Consider the following 26,917-nt stretch of genomic DNA (forward strand, 5'->3'; position numbering starts at 1 on the left):
GAATCTCATCTGCCATCCTTATATGTATATGTATATGTATATAGATAGACATAGATATAGATATACAGATATATATAGATACACACACACACACACACACACACACACACACACACACACACATTTAGGGCATATCTTTCCTCAAATTGCAGGACCATTCATTTTTGAATGGTCAAATTCCATTTGAATCCTAGACACACAAACAGACACACAAAACGCACAATCTGTAAAGTGACTTGCAACAGATAATTGCTCCCTTTTGAGTGGGTGTCTGATCCAAACAACATTCTCTCATGAGCTCCTGGCCTCCCCTAGAAACAAATCTAAACTAAATTCATTTTCCTTCACCTATCTCTAAATTAAAAAGTCCACAAAAGACCAAATGGATATCATTGTGGTGCTGACCGTCAACCTCGGTTGCAAACCTCAGTCTCTCCCCCAAAATTGAATCTCCCCCCACCCCCAATAAAATCCTTCTCGCCCACACAAAACTAAAAGTGCGCCGTTTTGCAAAGGGAAAATGCTTCTGTGCAAAACTGTTGTCCAGCTGTCCCCCAAAGTATCCTCTTAGAATTTGTTCTGATGAAAAACAAAAGTAAATTTTTTTTTAAAGGAGGGGGGGGGCTTTTAAACCCTGCAGGCTCTTCCGGTTTCAAGGCCTGCTCTTTGTTGTGCGCGGGCCATTATATTGTCCTGCAAACAACTCTTCCAAACCGCCTTCAGCTGAGCCCCCCCCCCCCTTACATTGGTAAAGCATCTGGCTTGCAGGAGATCTCCAAGCTTCTTATGCTAATAGCATCTGGTCCTTGTCTTTTGACGTCCCCTCCTCCCCCTCTTCCATCTGTTTATCTGGTCCACCTGTTGTCCCATGTTTAGATTGCAAATGCCCCGTTCAGAAGGGACACAGATTTCATCTTGTTCAGATTGAACCAAACACGGGGATTTCCCCGTCTCTCTCCCTCTCCAAAGCCCTTGAGAACTTCCCTCATGGAAAAAAGGCTGAAGGAGACAATGACCCTTTCCACCCTCGGTGAAAACAGAAGTCAAGAAGGAACGCCCAGATTTCGTTCACGTTGAACCAACCACAGGGTCCCGTCTCTCTCCAAAGCCCTTGAGAACTTCCCTCGTGGAAAAAAAGGCTGAAGGAGACAATGCCCCTTTCCACCCCCTGTCAAAACAGAAGAAGGAACACACCCTTCCTTCCCGATCTCCATCCCACGCCAAAGAAGAAGATATGTCCCCTTACCTTCTTTTTGGAGTGGGAATGGTCTTCTTCTCTGGAAGCTTTGCTGTTTTTCCCAGCTCTTGAAAGTTTGGGCTCCCCAGATTGTTTGATGGTGATTTTGATCTCTGGAGGGCAGATATAGTTCTCTAGGCTTTTGGGGGGCTTCTTGGCCCTCTTGGTGGTCTGGATTTTCAACTTCAAGCTTCCCTCAGTGAAGTTGGCCTCCTTGATGGAGAATTCCTGTTCCTCCAGACCGTCGCCAGCTACCCACTTCTCGCTGTCGGCGTTGGAAATCGAATCCACATCCCTCCTGGAGCAAAGCTCATCCTCTTCCTCAATTTCCATATGGTGGTGATCCCCGCTCCCTGAGATCCCTTTCGCAGAGCTGGGCGTAGAGAGCAGGATTTCCCCAGATCCTCCAAGAGCAGAAGGAGCTTTGGCAGAAGCAATAGTAGATGCCAAGAAGTCCGTCTCACTTCCTCTTGGCCGGGAAGGGCCTAAATTTTCCCTGGGCTCCATTGCAATCCCCCAGTCTCCGAAAAGTTTATGGGGGGAGAGCAGAGGAGACCGCGCTGAAGAAGAAGGGATTCTTCCCCCTTCCAGAAGAGAAGGCGGGATTCCACTTGGCTTTTCTTAGAGGTCGAAATGTCGAATCACAAGAAGGAAGTCAAAAACTCTTAGATCTGCAACTGATGGGAACAAAAAAAAAAAAATGGAGGTCAGTAACTCAGAATTTTAGCACAGGAAGTCCTCACCTTACGATTGCAACTGAGCCCAAAAGAGGTAAGGAGGAAGTTGTTAACTGAGTTTTGCCCATTTTACAACCATTCTTTTTGCCGCAGTGAAGAGAAGTGAATGATGGTTAATTGAACCATCGTATTCTATTCTACCCATTCAGTAGTGGTTGATACTTCAACTCTGGAGATCAACCCATCACAATAACGATTTGAGGTTCTCGCTTTGCAACTGAGGTCATGGATAATCGTCAGGTCCGAGAAGAAAACAGAAGATGTCAATGGATATCTCACAGAGTGAACCACCACTCGTTCAGTGACTTTTCAAAGTTACGACGGTTTTGAACGAATGGTATCTATCACCACACCTCAAAGTTCTGGCTGTCCCAGCACCCGTCGTCATCAGATTCAACTTATGATGGCTGCTAGGAGCCATGGTCATGTGACTGCCATTGGTGCCTCCCCAGATTTCCCATAAGCAGTCAATGGGGAAGCCAGCAGGGAAGGTTGCAAGTTGCTCCAGTAAGTTGCTTCCCCTCCTGATGTTTTTTCTTTTCTTTTTTGGCCTCATGAGCCTGGCTATGAAGTACAAGATCCTGGTGGCCATGGCAGCTACCTGCATACCATACATGAGTGTCCTCTTGGCATTTGCAGTAATCACTCTAAGCCCAGCCATGAATGTGCAGCAGCTTAAGAGCAACCTAGAACTCTCCATTAAATTCCTGCTGGCTTTCCCAATGACTTTGTTGGAAATCAGCAGGAAGTCACGGGGATATCCTCACTTAACAATCTGTGATCCTCACTTTAACAGCAGCAACAAGGGTCGCCAACGTTGCTCTAGCTCCGTGATGGCAAACCGGTGGCACGTGTGCCACAGGTGGCATACAGAGCCATTTGTGCGGGCACGCGAGCCCCAGCCAAGCTTACCCGCACTGCGCAGCTGATTTTCGGCCTCCCAGAGGCTCGAGGGAAGCCTCTGCAGCTTTTGGAGGCCAGAAAACAGGCCTTTTTCATCACTTCCTGTATTTCCGAAAATGCCAGAAGTGACGAAACAGGCCCATTTTTCGGCCTCCAAAGGCTGCAGAAGCTTCCCTCGAGCCTCTGGGAGGCCAAAAAAGGGCTCAAACGGGCCGAAAATCAGCTGGGAGTCGTGCGCATATGCAGTGCATGTAAGGGGACGGCGGGGGGAATTGCACACGCATGTACATGGGGGTGGCCCGCATGCATTGCCTTCTGGGTGCTAGCGCACACAATTTTCGGCACAGGAGCCCAAAAAGGTTAGCCACCACTACCTTAGCTAAACAATTGGTCATGTAACATCATATTATACAATCACATTGTTTACTAAAGATTATGGACCCAATTCCCATTGTTAACCGAAAACTACATATAACTGGAAAAAGTTTTCTACCATCATCTACCTTTAAAAAGTGATCCTTTTCTATTACTGGATAAGACGCAGAAGTCACCTGAGTTTGCTGACGCACAAGTGTTTTCATCAGAATTAGTTGAAACAGTTAAATTCAAATTAATAATTTACAGAAGGGAGGGGGGCAGAGTTGGGACTGCTTGAAAAAATATGAAATTATTTTATGTAGTTGGGCTGTTCTGGGTTTCCTTGCATTCCACTTGCGTATAGGAAACAAGTTTGCGAGAAGGTCTCACAGGGAATTCATCCAAAAGAAATTTAAAACCAATTACACTGCTTCTGGGGATTTATTTACACCCCATGGACTAACCAGTGAGGCTAGCAATGACTTATCTCATCATACAAATCTGGCACATTCCACCACAGTTTAGTTACAACATAGGAACTACTCATTAGAGCAGTGTTTCTCAGCGCCGGCACCTTGAAGATTGTGTGAACAAGGCTGGCTGGGGAATTCTGGGAGTTGAAGTTCACACAATCTTCAAGATACCAAGGTTGAGAAACATTGCACTAGAGTTACAGCCAAACTAGGCGGGATAAAATTTCAATTGCTTTTTCTAAATCGTACATTATAATCTATAAATCCCGCGGGTACACTCAAACAACCTTCCTAGCGAAAATAGAATCAAGATCACATGAAGCGTTAGTCCCGCTTTATAATGCCTTGGTAAGGCCACACTTGGGAGACTGCACCCAGTTGTGGTCGCCACGATATCAAAAGGATGTTGAGACTCTAGAAAGAGTGCGAAGAAGATGACTGGAGGCTAAAACATATGAAGAACGGTTGCAGGAACTGGGTAATGTTTAATTTAATGAAAAGAAGGACTAGGAGTGACATGATAGCAGTCATCCAGGATTTGGCGGATTGTCCCAAAGAAGAGGAGCAACCAACCTATTTTCCAAAGCACCAGAAAGCAGACCCAAAAGCACCATGAAATTGATCAATGAGAGAAGCAACCTAGAAACTAGGAAAAATTTCCTCACAGTGAGAACAATTAATAAGTGGAAAAACTTGCCTCCAGAAGTTGTAAATGCTCCAACACTGGAAGTTTTTAAGAAGAGGTTGGATAACCATTTGTCTGAAATGGTATAGGGTGAACCTATGACATGCGTGCCATAGGTGGCACACAGAGTCCTCTCTGCAGGCACACGAGCCATCACCCCAGCTCAGCTCCACCATGCGAGTGCGCTTCCCACCAGCCAGCTGATTTTCAGGTCTCTGCCACACATGCGCAGGGGGTGGGGCGCATGCGGGAGATGTGTGCGCATGCGCAGGGGACGGGGGAGTGCGGGGTCACATGCACACGCATGTGGGGAGTGCAGGGGGGTTGCACTGTGCCCCCGTGCTCCCCGTTTTGGGCCTAGTAGGCCTCCCTGCAGCCTCCTGAGAGCAAAAACAGGCCCTGGGGGCGCCCATTTTGCTCCCAGAAGGCTGCAGGGAGGCCTACTAGGCCCAAAATGGGACACGGGGTGTGTGGTGCAGCCCCCCCCCCCCGCTGCCCGTTTTTGCTCCCAGGAGGCTGCAGGGAGGCCTACTAGGCCCAAAACAGAGTGTGGGGGGGTGTGCAAGGATGTGTGGGGTGGCAAGGGGAGCACTGGGGTCATGTACGGATGCGCAGGGGGAGCGAGGGGGCTCAGGTGTACATGCGCAGGAGAGTGGGGTGAGCTGGAGGGGTCACGAACACATTGCATTATGGGTGCAGGCATGCGCGCACGCTGTTGCATGCACACCGCACACTTTCGGCACGCGACAACAAAAAGTTTAGCCATCGCTGGTATAGGGCTTCCTGCCTTCCAACTCTGTTATTTTTCAACCAAGAAAAGCTCAACAACTCTACTCAGCAGTGAGAAGAAAATGGCTCCTTCCAGGACGGGCCAAACAAGGCCGTCAAAATGAAGGGAGCGAGCCCCAAATTTCTCTCACGCTCAGACACAAACGCAGCTTAACAACTGTTAGCAATTCACTTAACCACTGCAGGGATTCACTTAACCACAGTGGCAATGGGGCATAACGCATGTAACGACTTCCTCGCTGAGCTAAGCAACGGAAATTACGGGCTCCATTGGGGTTGTTATGTCGAGGGCAACGTGCATTTGCCCGTGGGAATATCGTTCCCCTAGAGAAAGGATGTCAAACTGGATTTCTTTGAGGGCCGGATCAGCACTGCAGTTCTCTTCTGCAGGCCGGCGGGGAGACGGGGAGAGGGCAAGAGGTGGGACAGAGGTCTCCTGCAGCACTTTGCTGGCGAAAACGGGGCACGGGGGACCGTGCACACCTCCCCGTGCCTCGTTTTCAGCCTCCATGGCCTCCTGCAGCACTCTGCTGGCCAAAAATGAGCCACGTGGAGGCCCAACGAGCCCCCCCTCCCCACAGCCCAATTTCAGCTTCACTGGCCTCCAGCAACACATTGACAGAGAAAAACGGGCCACGCAGGGGCCTTGACGGGCATCTGTGCAGCCCTTTTTGGCCAGCAGAGTGCTGCAGGGGACCGGGGAAGCTGAAAATAGGCCTCCGGGGGCCGCAGGGGCCGGTCTTTTGATATATCCAGGCTGGCCCCACGGGCCAGATTTAAGCACCCCGTGGGCCGAATCTCGCCCATGGGCCTTGAGTTTGACACCCCTGCCCTAGAGGATCCACATCTAGGTACACCCCTGCTCCCCACCCGTCTCCCAGGAAGAAAATTCCAGCTTCTTTGGCCATGTTGCTTGAATTGATCCCCCGAGTTGATCTCTTTGAGTGAAACCATGCGCATTCTCTGCCTATAACTCCTACAACCTTCTCAGATGTCTTCATTTAGCTCTTTTCCCCCCCCCCTTAGATAATGAGCCTCTGATAGGCTTTGTGGGCCTCCTCCGATGCTCATCCCTTTGATTGCGTAAGCAGCCTTAGCAGTGCCTTCCTCTTACTGTACAAACGTCCTTCTGGGCCAATTAGCTTGACTCACAGAGGAGAAGTGAAGAGCCCTGCGAGGCTGCCTCATTGAAGCCATTTCCAGAGAGGTAGCAGCTTTCATGTGCTGCCAGCAAAACAGCAGAAAACGGGTGGCACCTCCAGGGCTAATTAGTGTACTGTGGGAAACAAACCTACTCATCCCTAAGGTGCCACCAGATAGCTTTCTGGATTTGATTTGGGTCAAATGCCAACTTTTCTTCAACCAGATCATGGTTCTGAAGACAAGATTGGAAGAGCTAGGTGGAAACTTCAGGGTAAAAATTCTAGAACTATATATGGTGGACACTTGAAAGTTAGAAACAAGATTCTGCAGTCATAAAAAAGAGTAGATCTAAGAAAATCTTCCTCCTTCTCTTTTTGCTGGACATAACAAAACTGATCAAAATTGAGTTCAACTATCATGCTAAGCCATAATATGGTTTGTTCGATTTTAACAGAATAATAGGTCAACGAAGTTGGAAGGGACCTTGGAGGTCTTCTACTCCAACCCCCTGCTCAAGCAGGAGACCCTAGACATTCTGGACAAACAGCTGTCCAATCTCAGTTTAGAAACCTCCAGCGTTGGAGCACCCACAACTTCTGCAGGCAAGCCATTCCACTGATTAATTATTCTCACCACTAGGAAATTTCTCCTTAGTTCTAGGTTGGATCGCTCCTTGATTAGGACTTTGTTCCTTGTACAGTATCTTTACAATTTATATTGTTTTATTTAGTGCCCTAGTATGACTTATGTTGATTGCTTATTTAGTATCTTATGACTATCACTGTTGCATCTTATGATTTATAATGAATGTATTTTTATGATGACTACGATCGTGATTTATCACTTATCGCTTTTATGTACACTGAGAACTTACGCACCGAATACCGATTTCTTGTGTCCAATCACTTGGCCAATAAATCATTCTATTCTATTCTATTCTCCACACAAACACCCCTTCTTTGTGGCAGCCCCTCAAATATTGGATGACTGATGTCTCCCCTAGTCCTTCTTTTCTTTAAACTAGACATACCCAGTCCCTGCAACAATTCATAATATGTTTTATCCTCCAGACCCTTAATCATCTTTGTTGCTCTTCTCTGCACTCTTTCTTGTGTCTCAACTTCCTTTTTATATTGTGGCGATCGAAACTGGATGCAGTATTCCAAGTGTTCTCTTACCAAAGCATTATAAAGCGGTACTAATACTTCACGTAACCTTGATTCTATTTTCATTAGGATCATTGTTTGAGTGTGCCACTGTGATCTGTAGATAGATGATGTGTTAACACAGTAAATAAACCATAAGTATTTATTCAAAATCCCATAGTTAAGCCCACAGACAGCAAATGCCACCTCTACAAAGAAGCTGAAGAAAGAATGGACTATCTGGTTAGCTACTGCAAGAAGACCGCACAGACTGACCGCAAACAACGGCACAGCAAAGTAGCAACAATAGTGCATTGGAAGATCTGCAAGAAAGATCATTTGCCTGCAAGCAAGAATTGATGGGACCACAACATGGAGAAAGCCATAGAAAATGAAATAGCTCTGGGACTATAAAATTGAAACAGATGAGCACTTGCCGGATAATACGCAAGACTTAACAACTGTTAATAAGAAAGACAAAAATGTCTGGATGGTGGATATGAGGCAGAAGAACAGAAGAGAAAGAACTGAAGAAAATCACAAAATCCAAACACCTGCAAACAGACATTGTTCTTACTAAAACAACGTTGTTTCTACTAAATCCTAAAACAACTGGAGCATCACTTAAACAAGGTCAGCATTGACAAAATCTCCATCAGTCAATTTCAGAAGGCAGCTCTACTTAAAACATATGAAGAACAATTGCAGGAATTGGGTACGTCTAGTCTAGTGAAAAGAAGGACTAAGGGCGACATGATAACAGTGTCCCAGTATTTGAGGGGCTGCCACAAAGAAGACAGAGTCAAGCTATTCTCCAAAGAAGGCAGAACAAGGAGCAATGGATGGAAACTAACCAAGGAGAGAACCAACCTAGAACTAAGGAGAAATTAATTTCCTGACAGTGAGAACAATTTATCAGTGGAACAAGTTGCTTCCAGAAGTTGTAGATGCTCCAACACTGGAGGCTTTTAACAAAGGACTGGACAATCATTTATCTGAAATGCTATAGCGTCTCCTAAGTGAGCAAAAGGCCCCCAACCGGCCAGGACCGGGCCGGGTAAAAAATTATGGCATGGTTTCCGGAAAAAACATTTCACCCCCCCCAACCCCCCCCCCCCCCCCCCAACAAACCCCAAAACCCCCCCCCCCCCCCCCACCCCACAAACACATCAAAATCCCCACCAAACCCACCCACAAACCCCCCACCCCCCCCGGGCAGGTTGGACTAGAAGACCTCCAAGGTCCCTTCCAACTCTGTTATTATAAACCACCAACATCCTGTGACCACACCTTTTAACGTCATCACACCTGCCTTGGGAAGGACTTCACAGGTGGACAAATAATGCCCCATCCTACCTAACCACTTGGCTGAGTGTGTAACCCACCCTAATTTATTAAAGTTGTATGTTGGCTGACTCTCAATAGCCCTTGGCTACTCTGAACAATTTTACTCATCACTTTGCAACACCAGCTGGAGTTTCTCACAAGGAATGGGGCAAATGTAATAGCGGAAGTCGATAAACATAGAATTCTTTATTCTTTATTGGCCAAGTGTGGTTGGACACACACAAGGAATTTGTCTCCGGTCGTACAAGCAACAAATCATTATCCTAATCACCGTAAAATACATTCATCATAAATAGTAAGATTCAACACTTAGTGGCGATAGTTAGTCATAGGATGAAGCATAGATACCCAAAGAGTGGAATTCCTAAAGTAAAATATATGGATATAAAGAAAAGGAAAAACATGATCTATGGATAGTCCGCGACTTAAAACATTTAGTGACCATTCAAAGTTACAACACCTCTGAAGTGACTCATGACTGTTTCTCACACGTATGACCACTGCAGCAAGTGAAGTTAACGGGGAAGCCAGATTCACTTAACAACTGTGGTTACCCACTTAACCATTGCAATGATTCACTAAACAACAGAGGCAAGTAAAGTCATAAAATAGGCTAAACTCACTGAACAAACGTTTCGCTTAGCAACATACATTTTGGGCTCCATTGTGGCCCAAACTTAACATCTCTTGTTAAGTCGAGAAGCACCTGTATTTCTACTATCATGTTCTCAACAATCCATAACGATTGTTTCCACAAGGAAAATCCCTTTTCCAGTAAATTATTTGGGGCACAAACATCACCTTTAATTTCCAATTCATGTAAGAAATGTTTAAGCAAGGCAACCCACAGATCTTAAAGTCACGAACAGTACTCGAATCCCAACTCACAGAGCTAAGTAATTACGCCCTCACACTTTTGTATCAGGAGAATAACCTTCTGGGTGTGTTGCCCAATACACCTATTCATGAATACCCATATTCAAGTATATACCTGCTTACACCTACATTCTTGGACAGCAAAGTTGACTAACCATCAAGTACTGGAGCACATGACACCGGACATATCACTGGAAAGCAAAAATCACAAGCCTGCATCTTACTTATTTTGGCCATGTCATGCAGGAGGATTGACTGGAGCTCTCGCTTCACAATCAGGAGGCCGTGAGTTCGATCCTCGGTAGAGGCAGATATTTCTCTCTCTGTGAACAATGGGAATATTTCTGCTGAACAAAAACTCCGCATTGGTGACAGGAAGGGCATCCGGACAGTAAACACTCTGCTAGCTCCATTCAGTTGCCCAGACTCCACTCCGCAAGGGATTATGGGTTCATTAAATGGAGATGATGATGATGATGATGATGATGATGCAGGAGGATTGACTGGAGAAAGCAACTATTCTTGGAAGAGTTAGCAGGACAAGAAAACCAGGCTGTCAAAGAACACAACGGCTGAACATCATCAGACTCACCAGAGCAACTCAAAAGAAACAGTGCAAGATTGGAAGACGTGAAGAGAGACCTGACTTATTGAATCACCAAGAGCCGGACACAACTGAATGGATGGTATCATCATCATCATCATCATCATCATACACATATATCTTTTCCCATCAACCTCAACCTACCTTAATAGGGCAGCAGAGAGAACTTAAGCATTCCTACCGTAATTGCCACCTTCAATCTATTTCATCAACTTCTCAACCCCTTTGGAAAGACTTCTAAGGGCCTCCCTGTTCTTTCCATTGACCACAGACACCATTTGCTAGAGAATCCGAGGTTATGGGCACCGGCTTCCGCATTAAGAAAACTCTATGGTTTCTCAACCTCGAACAAAGGAGACCATTTCTCCTGAACTGACTTGAAGGAACCGTTGTACCAAAGACAACTAAGGAAGTCAAGATGCAGGTGCCCTCATTTCTCTATGAGGTCTCCATGATGGTGGGTTTTGGCAGCCAAGAGATCATTGAAAAGTTGACAGCAAGTGTGATTTTTTTAATAAGCCAAAGGTGGGGAGAGAAGTATCGGAGAACCTAAATGGTGGAGAAGACAGGAGGGTGGGATGTGAAGTTGAATAAGAGAGAGGATTTAGGACCGTGATGGCAAACCTATGGCATGCGTGCCAGAAGTGGCACGCAGAGCCATCTCTCCAGTCACGCCAGCTGTTGCCCATTGCTCTTCCAGGTTGCGGTGCATGCTGGCCAGCTGGTCTTTGTGTGTGTGGTAGTGCCAGAAACTGGAAAAGCAGCTCCCGGTGTCCATTATGGCGCCGGCCACCTGGCTTCCAGTTTCTAATGTACATGTGCAGGCTGACCAGCTAGCTGGTCTTCACACGCACATGCGCGCTAGAAGCTGAAAGACCAAGAGGACGGTGGGCATATGCGCACCAGGAGCTGCTCTTCCGGTTTTTCGGCACGCACGTTTTGCCACTCGGTTCCTTTTTGATGCGCGCACGCTCCCCTTTTGGCACTCGGTGCCGAAAAAGTTAACCGCCACTGATTTAGGACATTCCTATACCAGATCAAAAGTAAAGCAGGACCTCTCTTACAAACACTCATTTACAAACCCGGTCGTAAAATGGGATCTACTTGAGATTATATCTAAAAAACAAGAGACAACTAATGTTCAGCATCTTAACCCCTTATTGATTTCACCTTCTCAATATCTTTCCTTGACGGCTGCAAAACCTTGGTTGTGTCTCTCAATGCTATGTAACCTTCTGATGTTAACTCTTACTTTCATCCAGTGGTGTGATTCTACCAGTTTGAACCGGTTCGTGTGAACCAGTAGTTCCTGTGATCATTTGACCCCAACCAACCGTCCCTGCCCTAGTCTGTCCTTTATTTTCATGTTTTGCAGCTTGGCTGATTTTCGCAGCACAGTGGATTGCTACGGCTCAGCTGTTTTACTCAATGGATTTCAGTAGAAGGTAAGCATTAGAGATGAAGCACTGAGTTTTCAAATGTTGCGCGCGCAAAGCGAACCAGTTGTTACACCGGTTGAATCCCACCCATGCTTCCATCCATTACTCCTCCCTACTTGGTGCCACATCATTATTGAAAAAATTAGATCCAAATAGGATAACTTCAGGAAATATCCATCCATGTCCCCTTCTTTGATATTCTTTATCTGAGACCGTGGTTATTATCTTATGACAGCTTTTCTCAACCCACAAATGGACTTTAGTGAAGGCTGCCATGGCTGAGGAACGTGACAGCTGAAATCTAACACACTGCCAAGTCACCAAGTAAGTGAAACGTGAGCTCCAAGTGTCATCCATAAATTATGAACATTACTATTTAATATTAAGGATTAAAAATAATGTCAGTCTTCCCCAACCTGGAAGGTACCTAGAAACCATAGTCATTTCTGGGAATTTGAGGAGTTGAAGTCCAACAATAAATGAGCGCCCAAGGTTGGGTCTAGTTATTCAGAATATTAAATTGCAATATTCACAATTCATGAACGGAACCCATTCATCAGAAAGATCCTTATTAAGAATTCCAAGAATTGAACACCTCATGTATTTTTAATAGGACATTGATCAACTGCAGCAAAACCAGAGAAAGTCTACTAAGATGGTGAAAGGACTGGAAACCAAGGAGGAACTGGGAAAAGTCGTAGTTAGTTTAGCTTGTAGAAGAAAACCCAAAGGTGCTTGTTCAAAAGGCAACTGGAACCAGTTCTGTTCAGGCGTGGTTCGCACGCACACGCATCATTAAAAAAAATACCAATTTGAACCTTTACAGAACGGGTCGCCAACCTTTTGGACCTCAGGGACCACCAAACTCATAATTTTAAATCCCGCAGACCAGAGACCCTGGGAAAATCCCCAAAAAAGTCTGCAAGAAAATTCCCCACCCCATTTTCCTACCGATCGTTCTTTATTTGGGATCACAGGATACTGTCTCCAGCTCCATTCTCAGGGGGAGAGAGAGAGAGAGACTTTTGGCTTCATGCAAGGAAAGCAGCAGAAGCAGCAGAAGTCTTTCTTTCTCTCCCCCAAACTCCGCCAGAAATGAGTCTTTGCCAGTGCAGCCTCTTGAAGCAAGAGGCCTTGCAGGATCCCAAAGACTCATTTCTGGCAGAGTTTGGGGGAGAGAAAAAAAGACTTTTGCTGTTTTCCTTGTGTGCAGCCAAAAGAAGAAGAAAGAAGCGGAAAGAAGCAGCCCGGTGGCCAGGCCAGGCACGTGGGGTGAGTGGGGCAAGTTCCCCCCCTCCATCCTTTCCCCCTTCCCCTCACTACCTCGTGTTGTTCGCAATGCAATGCAAGCCTTGTGTTCCCGCAGGCCATGTGAGCGACATAGCCTTGTGTTCCGCGCAGCCCGGATTAATTGCTTTGAGAATGACATTTCTCTGCGGACCACCAACATTTTCTCACGGACCACCAGTGGTCCCCGGCCCACTGGTTGGCGATCACTGCTCTACAGGGCAGCCCCGGTAAGTAGAACAGCTAAGGCACATGAAATCCACTGAGCTGAAAAAGATGGAAATCTAGAACAGGATAGGGCAAAGGTGAGTGGGCAGGGCCGGCTGATCGTCAGAGCTACCGCTTCGCTAGAACCAGTCCGAACCAGCAGGAGCCCACCACGGATTTTTTTTCCTTGAAACCGTTTCACTTCTCATTCAAGAAGTTCAATTTTCTCATTCCATCGGAACTGAAGAAGCTTCTTGGATGAGAAGCAAAACATTTTCAAGGAAAAAAAAACCCAGAAATTCCAGTTGCCTTTTGAAAAAGCCCCTTTGGAATCCAATCGTGGCTTGGATTCAGGATCTCCATAGTTTGTTCTGACCCAAACCTTGTTCCAAGGAAACAAACACCAGGTGGAGGTAACAGCAAGACCTTTTCATGATTCTTTACGAATTCCGTTCCTTCCCAGTTAAAAGGCTGTTTCAAACTAATTGTCTCTGATAAGAACGAGCCTTTCCGAGGTTGTGCAAGGCTGCCAAGAACGCTAGATAAAGTTGCCAAGAAATATTTCAAACACAAAGAGTCTCCAAACACCAACCAAGATATTCCGAACGTCCACAAGGCTTGAGTGCAAAAACTTCTTTGCTTCCTGCAAAGAACTCCGGTTTCTCAGCTGGCTTTTATCTCTTGAGGGAGGGGCCATTACCTTGCAGCCTTACTTCCGAGTTGCCTGTGCTGCTGCAGCTGCTCTTTCCTTCGAGCAGCCCTGCACACACACACACTGGACACAGGCTCCTCAGGGTCCTCTTCATCACTGCTGCCAGCTCCACAATCTGTGAAGGCAGCACTCCACTCCCTGATAGTCCTGGCCCCATCCCTGCAATCACACGCAGGCCCCTCATCTGAGTCCTCACTCTACGAGACCCCAGCCATCCACACCTGCTGCCGGCGAACCAGAACATAGAGACATTCCCCATGGTCACATGATCGAAATTCAGACACTTGGCAACTGACTCTCACTTATGACGGTTGCAGTGTCCCAGGGGTCATGTGATTTCCTTTTGCGACCTTCTCACAAGCATGGGCAAGCCAGATTCATTTCATAACTGTGTTAGCTCTCTTAACTGCTGTGATACACTCAATGGTTTGCAAGAAAGGCTGCAAAACATGACAAAAAAAATTGCTTAATAACTGACCTGCTTTGCAGTGGAAATTTGAGTGCTTAATTTATTTAATTCATAGATTATTTATCTAATCCATCAGTTAAAATAGGAAGGTATCCACTGGTAGGGCTTAAAGGACACTGTAACCTTCAAACACGGATGAACAATCCATAACTGTTCTGTTTACGAAACAGATGATGCCCAAACAAACATTGTTGATATGATGAACAAGAGGGTTTTTTAAGTGTCAACAGTTGGTTCCAGAAGCCAGGCTGAACCACAAATTGTCCCACTCCTAGTTAATCTTATACCAAGCACGCTCTTCTAAACTTCTCCAAGGAAACCCCAAAATCGAATTTTTCCAGGACATTGGAAGGGTTTCCCCAAATCCTGATTAAGGATAGCCACCACTACTTCACATTCAGATGCAGTCTCCGAAATCAGACGCTTGTTTTAAAAAAAGTTATTTATATAGGCTGGAGTTATAGTTCAACCATCCCTAGACCAAGGGTGTCAAACTCAAGACCTGGGGGCTGTATCCAGCCCGTGGGGCTGCCCTGGAAACAGCGAAGGACTGGCCCATGGTGCCTCTGCTGGTGATAATGGAGTTCAAAAAGGCCGCAGTTGGCCCTCGTGAGCTCCGTTTTCGCTGGCAGACGGTTGCAGGAGGCCGACGCAGCCAAAACAGAGCTCGGGATCCTATTTTCACTGGTAGAGGGTTACAGGAGGATGTTGCAGCCGAAAATGGAACCCGGGAGGGCTGCAGGTGGCTCTTGCGGGCTCTGTTTTCGCTGGCAGAGGGTTGCAGGAGGCCGTTGCAGCCGAAACGGAGCTTGGGAGCCCGTTTTTGCTGGCAGAACGCTCGGGCCACCACAAGCGCACTCGACCTGAGTCACGTTGAGCTGGCCACATCCACCCCGGCCCCCAAAGGTCAAACCCAACCCTGATGCGGCCCTCAATGAAATCGAGTTTGACACCCCTGATCTAAACACTACTACATTCAGAATACAGAGTAACAAGAGTTAGAAGGAACATTGGAGGTCTTCTAATCCAACCTTGTATCATTCTGGACAAATAGCTATCCAACCTCTTCTTAAAAACCTCCAGTGGTGGGAGCACCACAGCAACTGAGATGGTTGCATGGTGTCCTTCAACAGAAGACAGTGCCTATTTCTCACTGAAATAAATCAGTGGTCCTTCTTTTCCAAATTATAACCGTTTAGAATTCAATCTAGGTTCAGTCATTGGGACCAGAGGTTTTGTCTTCCGAGCTTTAGGACTCATGCTGGAACCCATCCTCAGGAAACTTCTCTCTCAACACACATATAAAATATATAAATTTATTGTGATGACCCAGGGTGGGATACAAAAAACAGGTAAAGCCCCTTTTATTCCTTCACTTTGCTTCCAAGTTCCAAATATCCTAGACTGGAGATAAAAAACTCCCACACGAGCTCTTACAAGGAGGAGGAAATGCTGTTTAAACTAAAAATGCCTATAAATTATAAAGAGTAAAAAACAATACAAACCAGGCAAGATAAGGGCTTGAAGACATCCACAGATATCAGAACACACACTGGGAAGGACGCCAAACTCAGAGAGGAACAATAAACTAGAGATATTTCCACGCTTTGTTTCCAGCACTGGCCCGTACGCATGTCCATCCCTCTTATCCAGTTATCACAGCTGCAGCCCATGGAGAGGATCAAGGCCCTCTCCTCCCCCATAGACCGCGTCTTTCCCTTATCCTCTCCTCCCTGCGTGCCCTAGGATGGACAGGGGATGGGCCTGGTTCTTCCTCTGACTGCCCAGCCGGCCTCTGTCCTTCCCCAGCCTTCTCCACAACCTCCGGAGCCACACTTCCACTCCCTGTCGGCTGTTCCTCCTCTCCCTCGGAGTCAGTCTCCACCAGGGGCATAACAGGTTCCAGCAAGAGCTCGAAAGCTTGGAAGACTAAACCTCTGGTCCCAATGACTGAACCCAAATTGGATTTTGCAATATTATCCTGGGACACATTTATTTGCTTTCATTTGTATAGCAGCTTAGGAAAGCATGACAATACAAGGCAGCACTTTGTCTTTCTCTGTCTCTTTCCCTCCCTCCCTCCCTGTGTGTGTGTGTGTGTGTGCATGGGTGTGTACGTACAGGTAAGTCCTTGACACAACAGTTCATTTAGTGGCCATCTGAGCAGTGGTGCATTTCAAAGTTTTACCACCGGTTCGGTGGGCGTGGCTTAGTGGGCGCACTTTGCATGCGCACACACTTTGCGCGCACCAGACAAACACACAGTTTGAGCAAACGCAGATACTTTCTGACTCGCCTGCACTCTCCCGGTCGCTTCAGCAGCTGATGCACGGTATTCTGCTGTGCCGCGCAAAGTAGTTGCGCTTCAAAAGCAGAGGATCAAGGTGAGTATGGGAACCTGGGCGGGTGGGTGAGTCCAACTACACAGCGTCGGAGAGAACACGTGAGGTCTCCGCTGCTCATCGGCGCTACCGTCTCAGCAGAACCAGGCCGAACCAGTAGAACACCACCACTGCAATCTCAGGTTACAACAGCACTGGAAAAGTGACTTACAACCGTTTTTTCATACTTACGACCGTGTTGTAGCACCCCTGTGGTCACAAAAGTCAGACAGCTGACTTGCCTTCATGACGGTGGCAGTGTCCAAGGTCACGCAATCGTCTTTTACGACTTTCTGACAAGCAAAGTCAACGGGGGAAGCAGGATTCGCTTCACCCCCGTGTAAACGAACTTAAACCGCTGCAGGGAAATCACTTAACCACTGTGGCAAGGAAGGGCATAAAAATGAGGCAAGACTCACTTAACCAATGTCTCGCTTAAGCAACAGAAATTCTGGGCTCCATGCTGGCCATAAGACAAGGACAGCCTGTACAGATCTGATGAGACAAGAGGGCAAAACTACAGTATTTTTAGGCTCATCCAGTCAGATGTTTTCTAGTTAGAGGGAAACTTACTACCTAGTCAACTCAGGAAGCTCAAACTGCCCAAGGAGCTGCTGATCCAGTTCTACAGAGGAATGATTGAGCCTGTCATCTGCACCTCTATAACTGTCTGGTTTGGTTCTGCAACCCAACAGGACAGACACAGACTTCAGGGAGTAATTAGGACTGCAGAAAAAACAATTACTATCAACCTGCCTTCCATCGAGGATCTCTATACTGCACAGGTCAAAAAGAGGGCTGTGAAAATATCTACAGACCCCTCACATCCTGGACATAAACTGTTTCAACTGCTTCCCTCAAAACGACACAATGGAGCATTGCACACCAGAACAACTAGACACAAGGACAGTTTTTTCTTGAATGCCATCACTCTGCTAAACAAATAATTCCCTCAACACTGTCAAAACTATTTACTAAATCTGTATTACTATTATTCTTCTCATCCTTCCTATTACCTATCTCTTCCCACTTATGACAACCGTGTTGCTTATATCTTTACAATTCATATTGTTTTATTTGTTTTCCTAGTATGTTTTTGATTGCGTATTAGTAACCCGTATGATTTGATTGCTTGTAGTAACCTATGCCTATTACTAAGTGTTGCATCTTATGATTCTTGATGAATGCATTTTATTTTTTTCTTATGCACACTGAGCACATATGCACCATTCCGTGTGTGTCCAATCACACTTGGTCAATAAAGAATTCTATTCTATTCTATTCTATTCTATTCTATTCTATTCTATTCTATTCTATTCTATTCTATTCTATTCTATTCTGATCATCAAAGAAAAGCAGAGAAAGTAAACACACACAGACACACAAACACACACAGAGGTCCTCTTCCAACTCCACCCTCCCAGAATACAAAACCTCCCAAATGTTTTGACTCCATCTGCATTTCTCCAACCAGCTTTTCACTACTCCAAAACCCTCTTCCACAAATGCTTCGGGGCCTTCCGACACATTTATAAGGGTGGCTTAAAAAAATAAAAATAAATTTACAAACAGCAAGCCGTCCATAAGGCCATCTCCAACGGGGCTGCTCATCATGAAGATGCCCCCACAGTGGTTGGCTCTGAGGTTGTTTTTCCACCTCCACCACCCCAAATATCCATGGGTCAATATGGAAAGGATCGAGTTACTTCGCCTCTCTCCCCCACCCCAGCAAGGCAGCTAGCAGGGCCATCGTTTCACTGCCTGGGAATTCTACAGATGTACATATAAGGCAAGGCATGGAGGGTTTCCCCACCACCTCCACTACACAAACACACCATGTCCCTTTGACTTGTTGTCTCCACTCCTTGCAGTGCTGTCAAACTCCTCCTTTTACGTCTTGCAGTTAAATGAAAACACCTTCCTTTTCAACGTAAAAAAAAAAATTGGGGATGGATACTGAATAGAATAGAATAAGTTCTTTTTTTTTCATATTTTTTTATTCGTTTATGCTATAAAATACAAAAATACAAAAACAAATGATAGGACAAACAGGGAAGGGGAAGGGGAAGGCAACAGTGCAGAAAAGAAGGGAAAATGTGTTGACTTACAACTTCCTTTGGTGCAGTAAAATAAGGTAGTAATATCAAACCTAAACTTTTTACTTTTCAAAACTAGCTGTTTCTATATCAACAAACCTATCCAATCAGTGGAACCCAAAAATCAAAGTTTCATTTTTTTTCACCACCTCCAATACAAAGTCGGGAAACAGTTTCCAAAGTAGAAACAAAACTATTTTTTCATTGATCAAAAGAGTCAATTTAGCGTAACTCCATCAACTTCTGCAGCCATTCCATTCATCCAGGGTAGGAATCGAAGGGTCCTTCCGTTTTTGTGCAAAATTATTGTGAAATAATTTTGCTGTCATCAACATATACAATATCAAAGTTGAGAATGGAATAAAATTCTTTATTGCCCAAGGGTGATTGGACACGCAAGGAAATTTGTCTCCGGTGCGTAAGCTTTGCGTAACCCGTTTTATTTTCAGCAATGCTCAAGCTCAGCGCACCTCAAAGACACACAACACACATCCCCGCGCCCCCTTACCTGCACTGCGCATGCGCACGTCTCCCAGCTGATTTTGGGCCCGTTTGAGGCCTTTTTTTTGGCCTCCCTGAAGCTTAAGGGAAGCCTCTGTAGCCTTGGAAGGCCAAAAAACAGGCCTTCCGGAAATACCAGAAGTGCCCATTTTCAGCCTCCGGAGTGCCTCTGGAGCCCAGGGGAGGCCATTTTCGCCCTCCCGGGGGCTTGAGGGAAGACTTTGGAGTCAGGGGACCCCAAAAATGGCCTCAAACAGACTGAAAATCAACTAGGAGGTGCGCGCATGTGCAGTGCAGGTCAGTTTGGCTGGGGCTCATGTGCCCGCACAAATGGCTCCGTGTGCCACTTGTGGCATGCATGCCATAGGTTTGCCATCACGGGTCTACAGAAAAGAAGGACTTGGGGTGACAAGATAGCAGGATTCCAGTATTTGAAGGGCTGCCGCAAAGAATCTATTTTCCAAGTATCTACAGACCCCTCACGTCCTGGACATAAACTGTTTCAACTCTTACCCTCAAAACGATGCTATAGAGCATTGCACACCAGAACAACTAGACACAAGGACAGTTTTTCCCCAAACACCATCACTCTGCTAAACAAATAATTCCCTCAACACTACTCAGTCAGACTGTATTACTATTTTTCTTCTCATCCTTCCTATTACCTATCTCTTCCAACTTATCTATAACCGTGTTGCTTGTAGCTTTACAATTTATATTGTTTTATTTGTTCCCTAGTGTGATTTGATTGCTTATTAGTAACCTATGACTATCACTAAATGTTGTATTTTATGATTCTTGATGGATGTGTTTTGATTTTTTCTTTATGTACAATGAAAACTTATACACCAAAGGCAAATTCCTTGTGTGTCCAATCACACTGGGCCAATAAAAAATCCTATTCTATTCACAGCACCAGAAGGCAGGAGAAGAAGCAATGGATGGAAACTAATCAAGAAGAGAAGCAACGTGGAATTAAGGAGAAATTTCCTAACAGTGAGGACAATCAACCAGTGGAACGGCTCACCTGCAGAAGTTGTAGGTAGGTGCTCCATCAGTGGAGGCTTTTAAGAAGAGACTGGATAACCATTTGTATGAAATGATATAGGGTCTCCTGCTTGAGCAGGGGGTTGGACTAGAAGACCTCCAAGGTCCCTTCCAACTCTAATCTGAACAAACCTGTTAGGAATGGAGAAGAACATCTCCCTCCATCCCTGTATGTTTTCTGCTGACATGTTCTCAGTAACCAGTTTGTTTATTTTTATTTTTTTGTTTATTAACTTTATTGGCTGCCCACCTTAGCGCTTAACCGTGTGCTGCTTACAATATGAAAAAGATAAAAGCTATATAAATAAAATATCGAAGGCAGGACAGGAAGCAACGGATGGAAACTCATGAAGCAGAGATCTAGAAGAAACTTCCTAACAGTGAGGACAATCAACCAGTGGAAGAACTTGCCTCCAGAAGTTGTGGTTGCTTCATCGCTGGAGGTTTTTAAGAAGAGATTGGACAACCATTTGCCTGAAATGGTATAGGGTCTCCTGCTTGAACAGGGGGCTGGACTAGAAGACCTCCAGGTTCCCTTCCCACTGTTAATCTGTTACTGCAAAAATACAAAAATGGCAATATCTAAAAGATGGAAGGGACGATGTTCTTCTGGAAGACAAGCCTGGCTTCCCTCCCTTCACTTGAAGGATGGAGTCCAGCTGGTTTGAAGTCGCCATAAACACATCCCTACGCACACTCACAACTTCTGCGCGCGGTTTCTTTTGGAAGGAGAGGGAGAGACACACCAAGGGCGAACTTTGCACTGATGCGGGAGAACTTCCAACCAAGGATGGGACCTTGGTCCTCTGCAAATGATCCAGCCCTGTGCTCTCTTGCTTGTCCCCATCTTCTGTTTCCCACCAGCCCTTCCTCAACTCTCGACAACCCCGTCCCCCCACAACTCTGCCCCTTGACTTCTCTGCCCCAGAGAAATCCCCTACGTGTTAGACCGCATGTTCAACATGACATGTTTCCCAGCTGCTCTATAGAGAGTTTCTCTTGGCTCTTGTGGGGTTGTGGGAGACACGGTGTTAATTTTTGCACAGGGGTGGAGGCAGGAAGGGCACACTTCCAAAGGTAACCTTCGGGAAGGGTGGAGAAAATGTTACTTTTTGTGACTCTCCAATAATAATAATAACAACAACAACAGGAGGAGGAGGAGGAGGAAGGAGAAAGAGGAGGAGAAGGAGGAGGAGAAGGAGGAAGAAGAAGAAGAAGAAGAAGAAGAAGAAGAAGAAGAAGAAGAAGAAGAAGAAGAAGAAGAAGAAGAAGAAGAAGAAGAAGAAGAAGAAGAAGAAGAAGAAGAAGAAGAAGGGGAGGAGGGAGAGGGAGAAAAGAAGAAGAAGAAGAAGAAGAAGAAGAAGAAGAAGAAGAAGAAGAAGAAGAAGAAGAAGAAGAAGAAGAAGAAGAAGAAGAAGAAGAAGAAGAAGAAGAAGAAGAAGAAGAAGAAGAAGAAGAAGAAGAAGAAGAAGAAGAAGAAGAAGAAGAAGAAGAAGAAGAAGAAGAAGAAGAAGAAGAAGAAGAAGAAGAAGAAGAAGAAGAAGAAGAAGAAGAAGAAGAAATAATAATCCCAGATGGTTTTTGGGTGCTCTCTTGATGGGGCAAAGTTCCCCATCAAATTTGTGTGGGTGTGTATTTTGCCCATGTCCCTAAAACATGAAGAGTTGCCACCAGCAGCACATCAAGATGAACAAGCCTACATCTGTCTACAAGAAGCAGCGTGACCACAACAGAAATTGTTTGCACCGGACAGCCAGCGGGAGGAAAGAATAAAATCACACATGCGCCAAAATCTTTAAAGAAATCTTTCTTGTCCTTCAACACAACCCTTCCTTCCTTCCTTCCTTCCAGCTACTTACGGGAACACCCCCCTCCCCAAAGGAGCAAGACCCTCACCCCCCTCAAACCTAAAGGCACAACATCAGGATGAGAGAGAGAGAGAGAGAGAGAGAGAGAGAGAGAGAGAGAGAGAGAGAGAGAGCAAGGAGAGCCAAGAAACAGGGAAGGGAGACACACCAAACATACACACACACACAGAGAGAGATTGTAACACCCACTTCCTCTCCCTTTCCCTGGCACACCTACACATCTGACACATTACAACCTCTCTTTTTTTTCCCCCATTCCTCTCGCTTTTGCTTTCTTCCCCGCAAAGAGGGGAAAAAGAGAAAAAACCAGAACCAAAGTAAAGGGAGGGGGAAGGTGCAAAAGGGGTGTGTTTTCTGTGTGCATGTGTGTGTGCGCGCATGTGTGTGCGCGTATTTGCGGATGTTTAAACAGCAAGGAAGCTGAAAGATCGGATGCTTTGGCGGTAGATGTAGAGAGACTAGGGTGTTACAGGGGGGGGGGGGGAAACAGCAACGACTCTGCATTGTGAATTTTCCAAGGGCTTTTGGCTCTGTGTGCACAACCACACACACACACACACACACACACCCCTCAGCCCTTGTTTATCACTACAAGCTCGACTGGCTGCTGCCGGTGATATCCTTTCACCAATGTCAAAACGATCCTTCAAGCAGCTGGGCCCCAGATTTTTGCAGAAGGCAAAAAAAAGAAAGAAGGGGGGAGAATCAATTTTGCGTTCATCATCGCAGGGAGAGCGCGGGAACCCGAATCTGGCAGGGAACGTGAGAATGGTACATACACACACACACACACACACACACACACAACCAATTGGGTTGTTGGTCACCTCTTCTTCCTTGTCTTGACATTGGAGCAACCCCGCTGCGGAAGGTGAGACTGAGGCGGAAATGCCCATTTTGGCCAGCCGTGTTTTGCACACCTCTTGACACAGAAAGAGGCTGCGCGCACGCACACACACACAGGCATGCACACACAAGGAGAGAGCCGTGCAGCAAGGATCGGCGAAAGAGGAGGAAGGAAGGAAGGAAGGAAGGAAGGAAGGAAGGAAGAAGACTCTCCAAGAATGTGGATGAGCTTCCTCGCAAGTAAACGCCCGACACAATGGGAAAAAGCCTCTTTTGCAACTCTCGAGGAAGCCCCTTCTTCCTCCTCCTTCTCCTCTTCCTCCCCATCCAGCTTTCCCCTGGGAGGATAGGATCCCCCTTTCCCAAACCCCTCCAACCAGGGAGGGAGGGAGGGAGGGCCCCCTCCCCAATTCCCCCTCCAACTTACTCCCGGGCAAGCAAAGGCTCTGCGCTCACCTGGACAGAATTCCACCCAAGGAATCCTCGCGGCCAAGCCAGGATCGCAACCAGGACGGATTCCCTTCCCTGATCCTTTCACACACACCCACCCCAACTCTCTCCTTCCAAACCTGTGCAATGCTACCCTTTGAGCCCCTTCCCCAAAAAAGGGCTCTCCAGCTATTATTATTATTATTATTATTATTATTATTATTATTATTATTATTATTATTATTATTATTATTATTATTATTCCTACCCACGCCATCTCAACTTTGCAGGGCCGGGAATCCTCGCTCGGTGGATGCCCCTCTTTGGATCACCCGTTGCAAACACACACACACACACACACACACACAAAGGCCCTCCTTCCACCGGTCAGGATTGCGCTGCTCACACACCTCCCCCTCCTCCTCCTGCGCCCTGTTTCTTCCCTATCCCCAATCCCCCCACCCTCTCTCTCTCTCCCACCCGAGGTCAGGATCACGTGCAACACTACCCCCCCCTCTCCTCCTGCGCCCCATTGGTTTCCCCGCCACCCTCCCAAGTCGACTGCTTCTCCTCTCCCCGAAAACATCCCACCCACCCACCTAGGGGGCCTCAGGATCGCGTGCAACACCCACCCCATGTCCTGCACCCCGTTTCTTTCCCCACCCTCCCACTCGACTGACCCCCCTCTCCAAACCACCCAGGGGTCAAGATCATGTGCAGCAGCACCCCCTCCTGCGCCGTTTCCTCCACCCTCCAAATCGACTGACACCCCCCGCTTCTCCACCAACCATCCCACCCATAGGATCGCAGTGTAGCATTCACCCTTCTCCTCCTGTGTTTCTTCCCCATCCTCCCAAGTCGACTGACACCCCACCTCCCCACCCATGGAGGTTTCCTCCACCCTCCCAAGTTGACTGACCCACCCTCCTCCAAACCACCCCACCCAGGGGGTTCAGGATCACGTGCAGCGCTCCCTCCTCTCCTCCTGCACCCTCCAAGGTGATTCCTCCACCCTCCAAGACGATTGACCCCCTTCTCACCCAAACCATCCACCCCCACCCCCAACACCTTGGGGCTCAGGATCGCGTGCAGCCCTCCCCTCTCCTCCTCCGCCCCGTTTCCTCCACCCTCCCAAGTCAGCTGACCCCCCTCCAACAAACCATCCCACCCAGGGGGTTCAGGATCGCGTGCAGCACCCTCCAAGACTATTGACCCCCTTCTCCCTCAAACCATCCCCCCACCCCGGGACTCAGGATCGCGTGCAGCCCTCCCCCTCCACCCCGTTTCCTCCGCCCTCCCAAGTCGGCTGACCTCCCTTCTCCCCTCCCCAAAACCCTCCCCTCACCCCCCACCCAGGGGCTCAGGATCACGTGCAGCCCTCTCCCCCTCCGCCTCGTTTCCTCCAACCTCCCAAGTCGGCTGACCACCCCCTTTCCAACAAACCATCCCACCCAGGAGCTTCAGGATCACGTGCAGCACCCTCCAAGACGATTGACCCCCTTTCTCTCCCAAACCATCCCACCCCCCACCCAGGGGGCTCAGGATCGCGTGCAGCCCTCACCCATCTCCTCCCGGTTTCCTCCGCCCTCCCAAGTCGGCTGACCTTCCCTTCTGCCCCCTTCCCAAACCATCCCAGGGGGCTCAGGATCACGAGCAGCACCCTCCAAGACGATTGACTCCCTTTCTCCCCAAACCATCCCACTCCCCCCACCCACAGGGCTCAGGATCGCGTGCAGCCCTCGCCCATCTCCCCATTTCCTCCGCCCTCCCAAGTCGGCCGACCTTCCCTTCTCCCAAACCATCCCCACCCACCCCCAACACCGCCAACCAGGGGACTCAGGATCGCGTGCAGCACCCTCCAAGACGATTGACCCCCTTTCTCCCCCAAACCATCCCACTCCCCCCACCCACAGGGCTCAGGATCGCGTGCAGCCCTCGCCCATCTCCCCATTTCCTCCGCCCTCCCAAGTCCGCCGACCTTCCCTTCTCCCCTCTCTCCCAAACCATCCCCACCCACCCCCACTCCGCCAACCAGGGGCTCAGGATCGCGTGCAGCACTCACCCATCTCCTCCGGCACCTCCCGCGCTTCTGCTTCGCGCCTGCTCCTCCTCCTCTTCCTCGCTGGCTCCTTCTCTCTCCTTCCCCAAGCGGCGCCCCTTGCACGAAAGCTGGGGTGAGGAGTGGGGAGGATTCTCGCGGGGCGCGTCCGAGGCGCAGCTCCGAGGGCAGAAGGGAAAGGGAGCGAGAGCGAGAGGCGTGTGAGCCGAAAGCTGGAGAGGGGGTGGAATGAAGGGGCTCAGATCCCGATCCAGACCCCTCGCGGGAGCCCCCGAAAGCTGCCCTGCGCTTGTCCGGGGTGCCGGAGGGGCGCCGGGGCCATGGCTCGGCGGCGGAGCTGTCAGCCGGGAGGGGGGGAAGGGTTGCGCGACGAAAGGCGCCGGGCGGAGGCGAAGGCAAGTCGCCGCCCGAAACAACCGGGGAGAGGAGAAGAGAGGCGAAAGAGACGAGAGAAAAAGCCGCCGAGGTTCCAGCCAAGGGGAAAAATGGCGCCTCTCCAAATAAGGCGACCGAGATTTCTTCCTTTCTTTTTTTTCTTTCTTTTTTTTTCCCTCCTGGTTTCTTTTGCCTTTGCTGCTTTCCAAAGGCGGCGGGAGAGCGTGCAGGAATCGAGGAAAAAGGGGGTGGACCGAGGGAAAAATGAAATTAATTAAAAATTAAAAAATTTAAAAAATCGGAATCATTGCAAACGGGGAGAAAGCGATGCAAAGGTTCCCGGTTTGCAAAACGCGCACACACACACACACACAAAACCTTGAAGCTTGCAAAAATAAATAAAAGGAGCTTGCCAATTTCAACAACACCACCAACAAAAGGAGCTTGCAAGAATAAAAAAAAAAAAAAGGAGCTTGCAAAAATTAGCACAAAAAAAGGAGCTTGCTTGCAACCCAAAAAGCTTGCAACCCAAAAAAATTAAAAGGGAGGGAAGGGGATTGGAGGGGGAAAATGGGGGGTGGAGGGTTTCTCCCTTTTTGGGGGAAGGGGGGAGAGAAAAAAAGGGGGAGGAAAGCCAAAAAGAGACGCCCCGCTTTGCAAAAAAAAGCTCGCCTCTCCTGCGCCGAATCCCCCCGCCTGCGCCCCGGTGGGCGATCGAAGAAGCCGGGAAAAGGGGGGGGGGTCCTTTTTTTGGTCCTCCACCCCTTGCGTTGAGGGAGGGGGGGGGTCTTTTTTAAAGAAAAAGAAAAGAAATCCGGAGCCCCGCCGCCCGGGCTCTCCTTGCCCCGCCGAAGGGGAAGCGATCAGCGCAGCCGCATCACCGCCGGAGAGGAGCCGCCGCTGTG

General features: G+C 47.7%; 1 protein-coding gene across 1 annotated transcript in view; it reads right to left on the reverse strand.

The window, feature by feature from the left end:
* The window catches only part of SETBP1 (SET binding protein 1), a 277,898-nt gene extending 251,843 nt beyond the window's left edge, over positions 1 to 26,055 (reverse strand). The window contains exons 1-2 of the mRNA XM_087958704.1: positions 25,641 to 26,055; positions 1,247 to 1,914 (exon numbers count right to left, since the gene is read on the reverse strand). Coding sequence (XP_087814830.1) covers positions 1,247 to 1,744 — 498 coding nt within the window. The 5' untranslated portion in view covers positions 1,745 to 1,914; positions 25,641 to 26,055. The remainder of the gene's footprint in view (positions 1 to 1,246; positions 1,915 to 25,640) is intronic.
* Between the last annotated feature and the right edge of the window lie 862 nt (positions 26,056 to 26,917).

This window comes from Notechis scutatus, chromosome 2, assembly GCF_049901735.1.
Source record: "Notechis scutatus isolate UNSWTSFEM ecotype Mainland chromosome 2, rNotScu1.2, whole genome shotgun sequence".
Classification (NCBI taxonomy): domain Eukaryota; kingdom Metazoa; phylum Chordata; class Lepidosauria; order Squamata; family Elapidae; genus Notechis; species Notechis scutatus.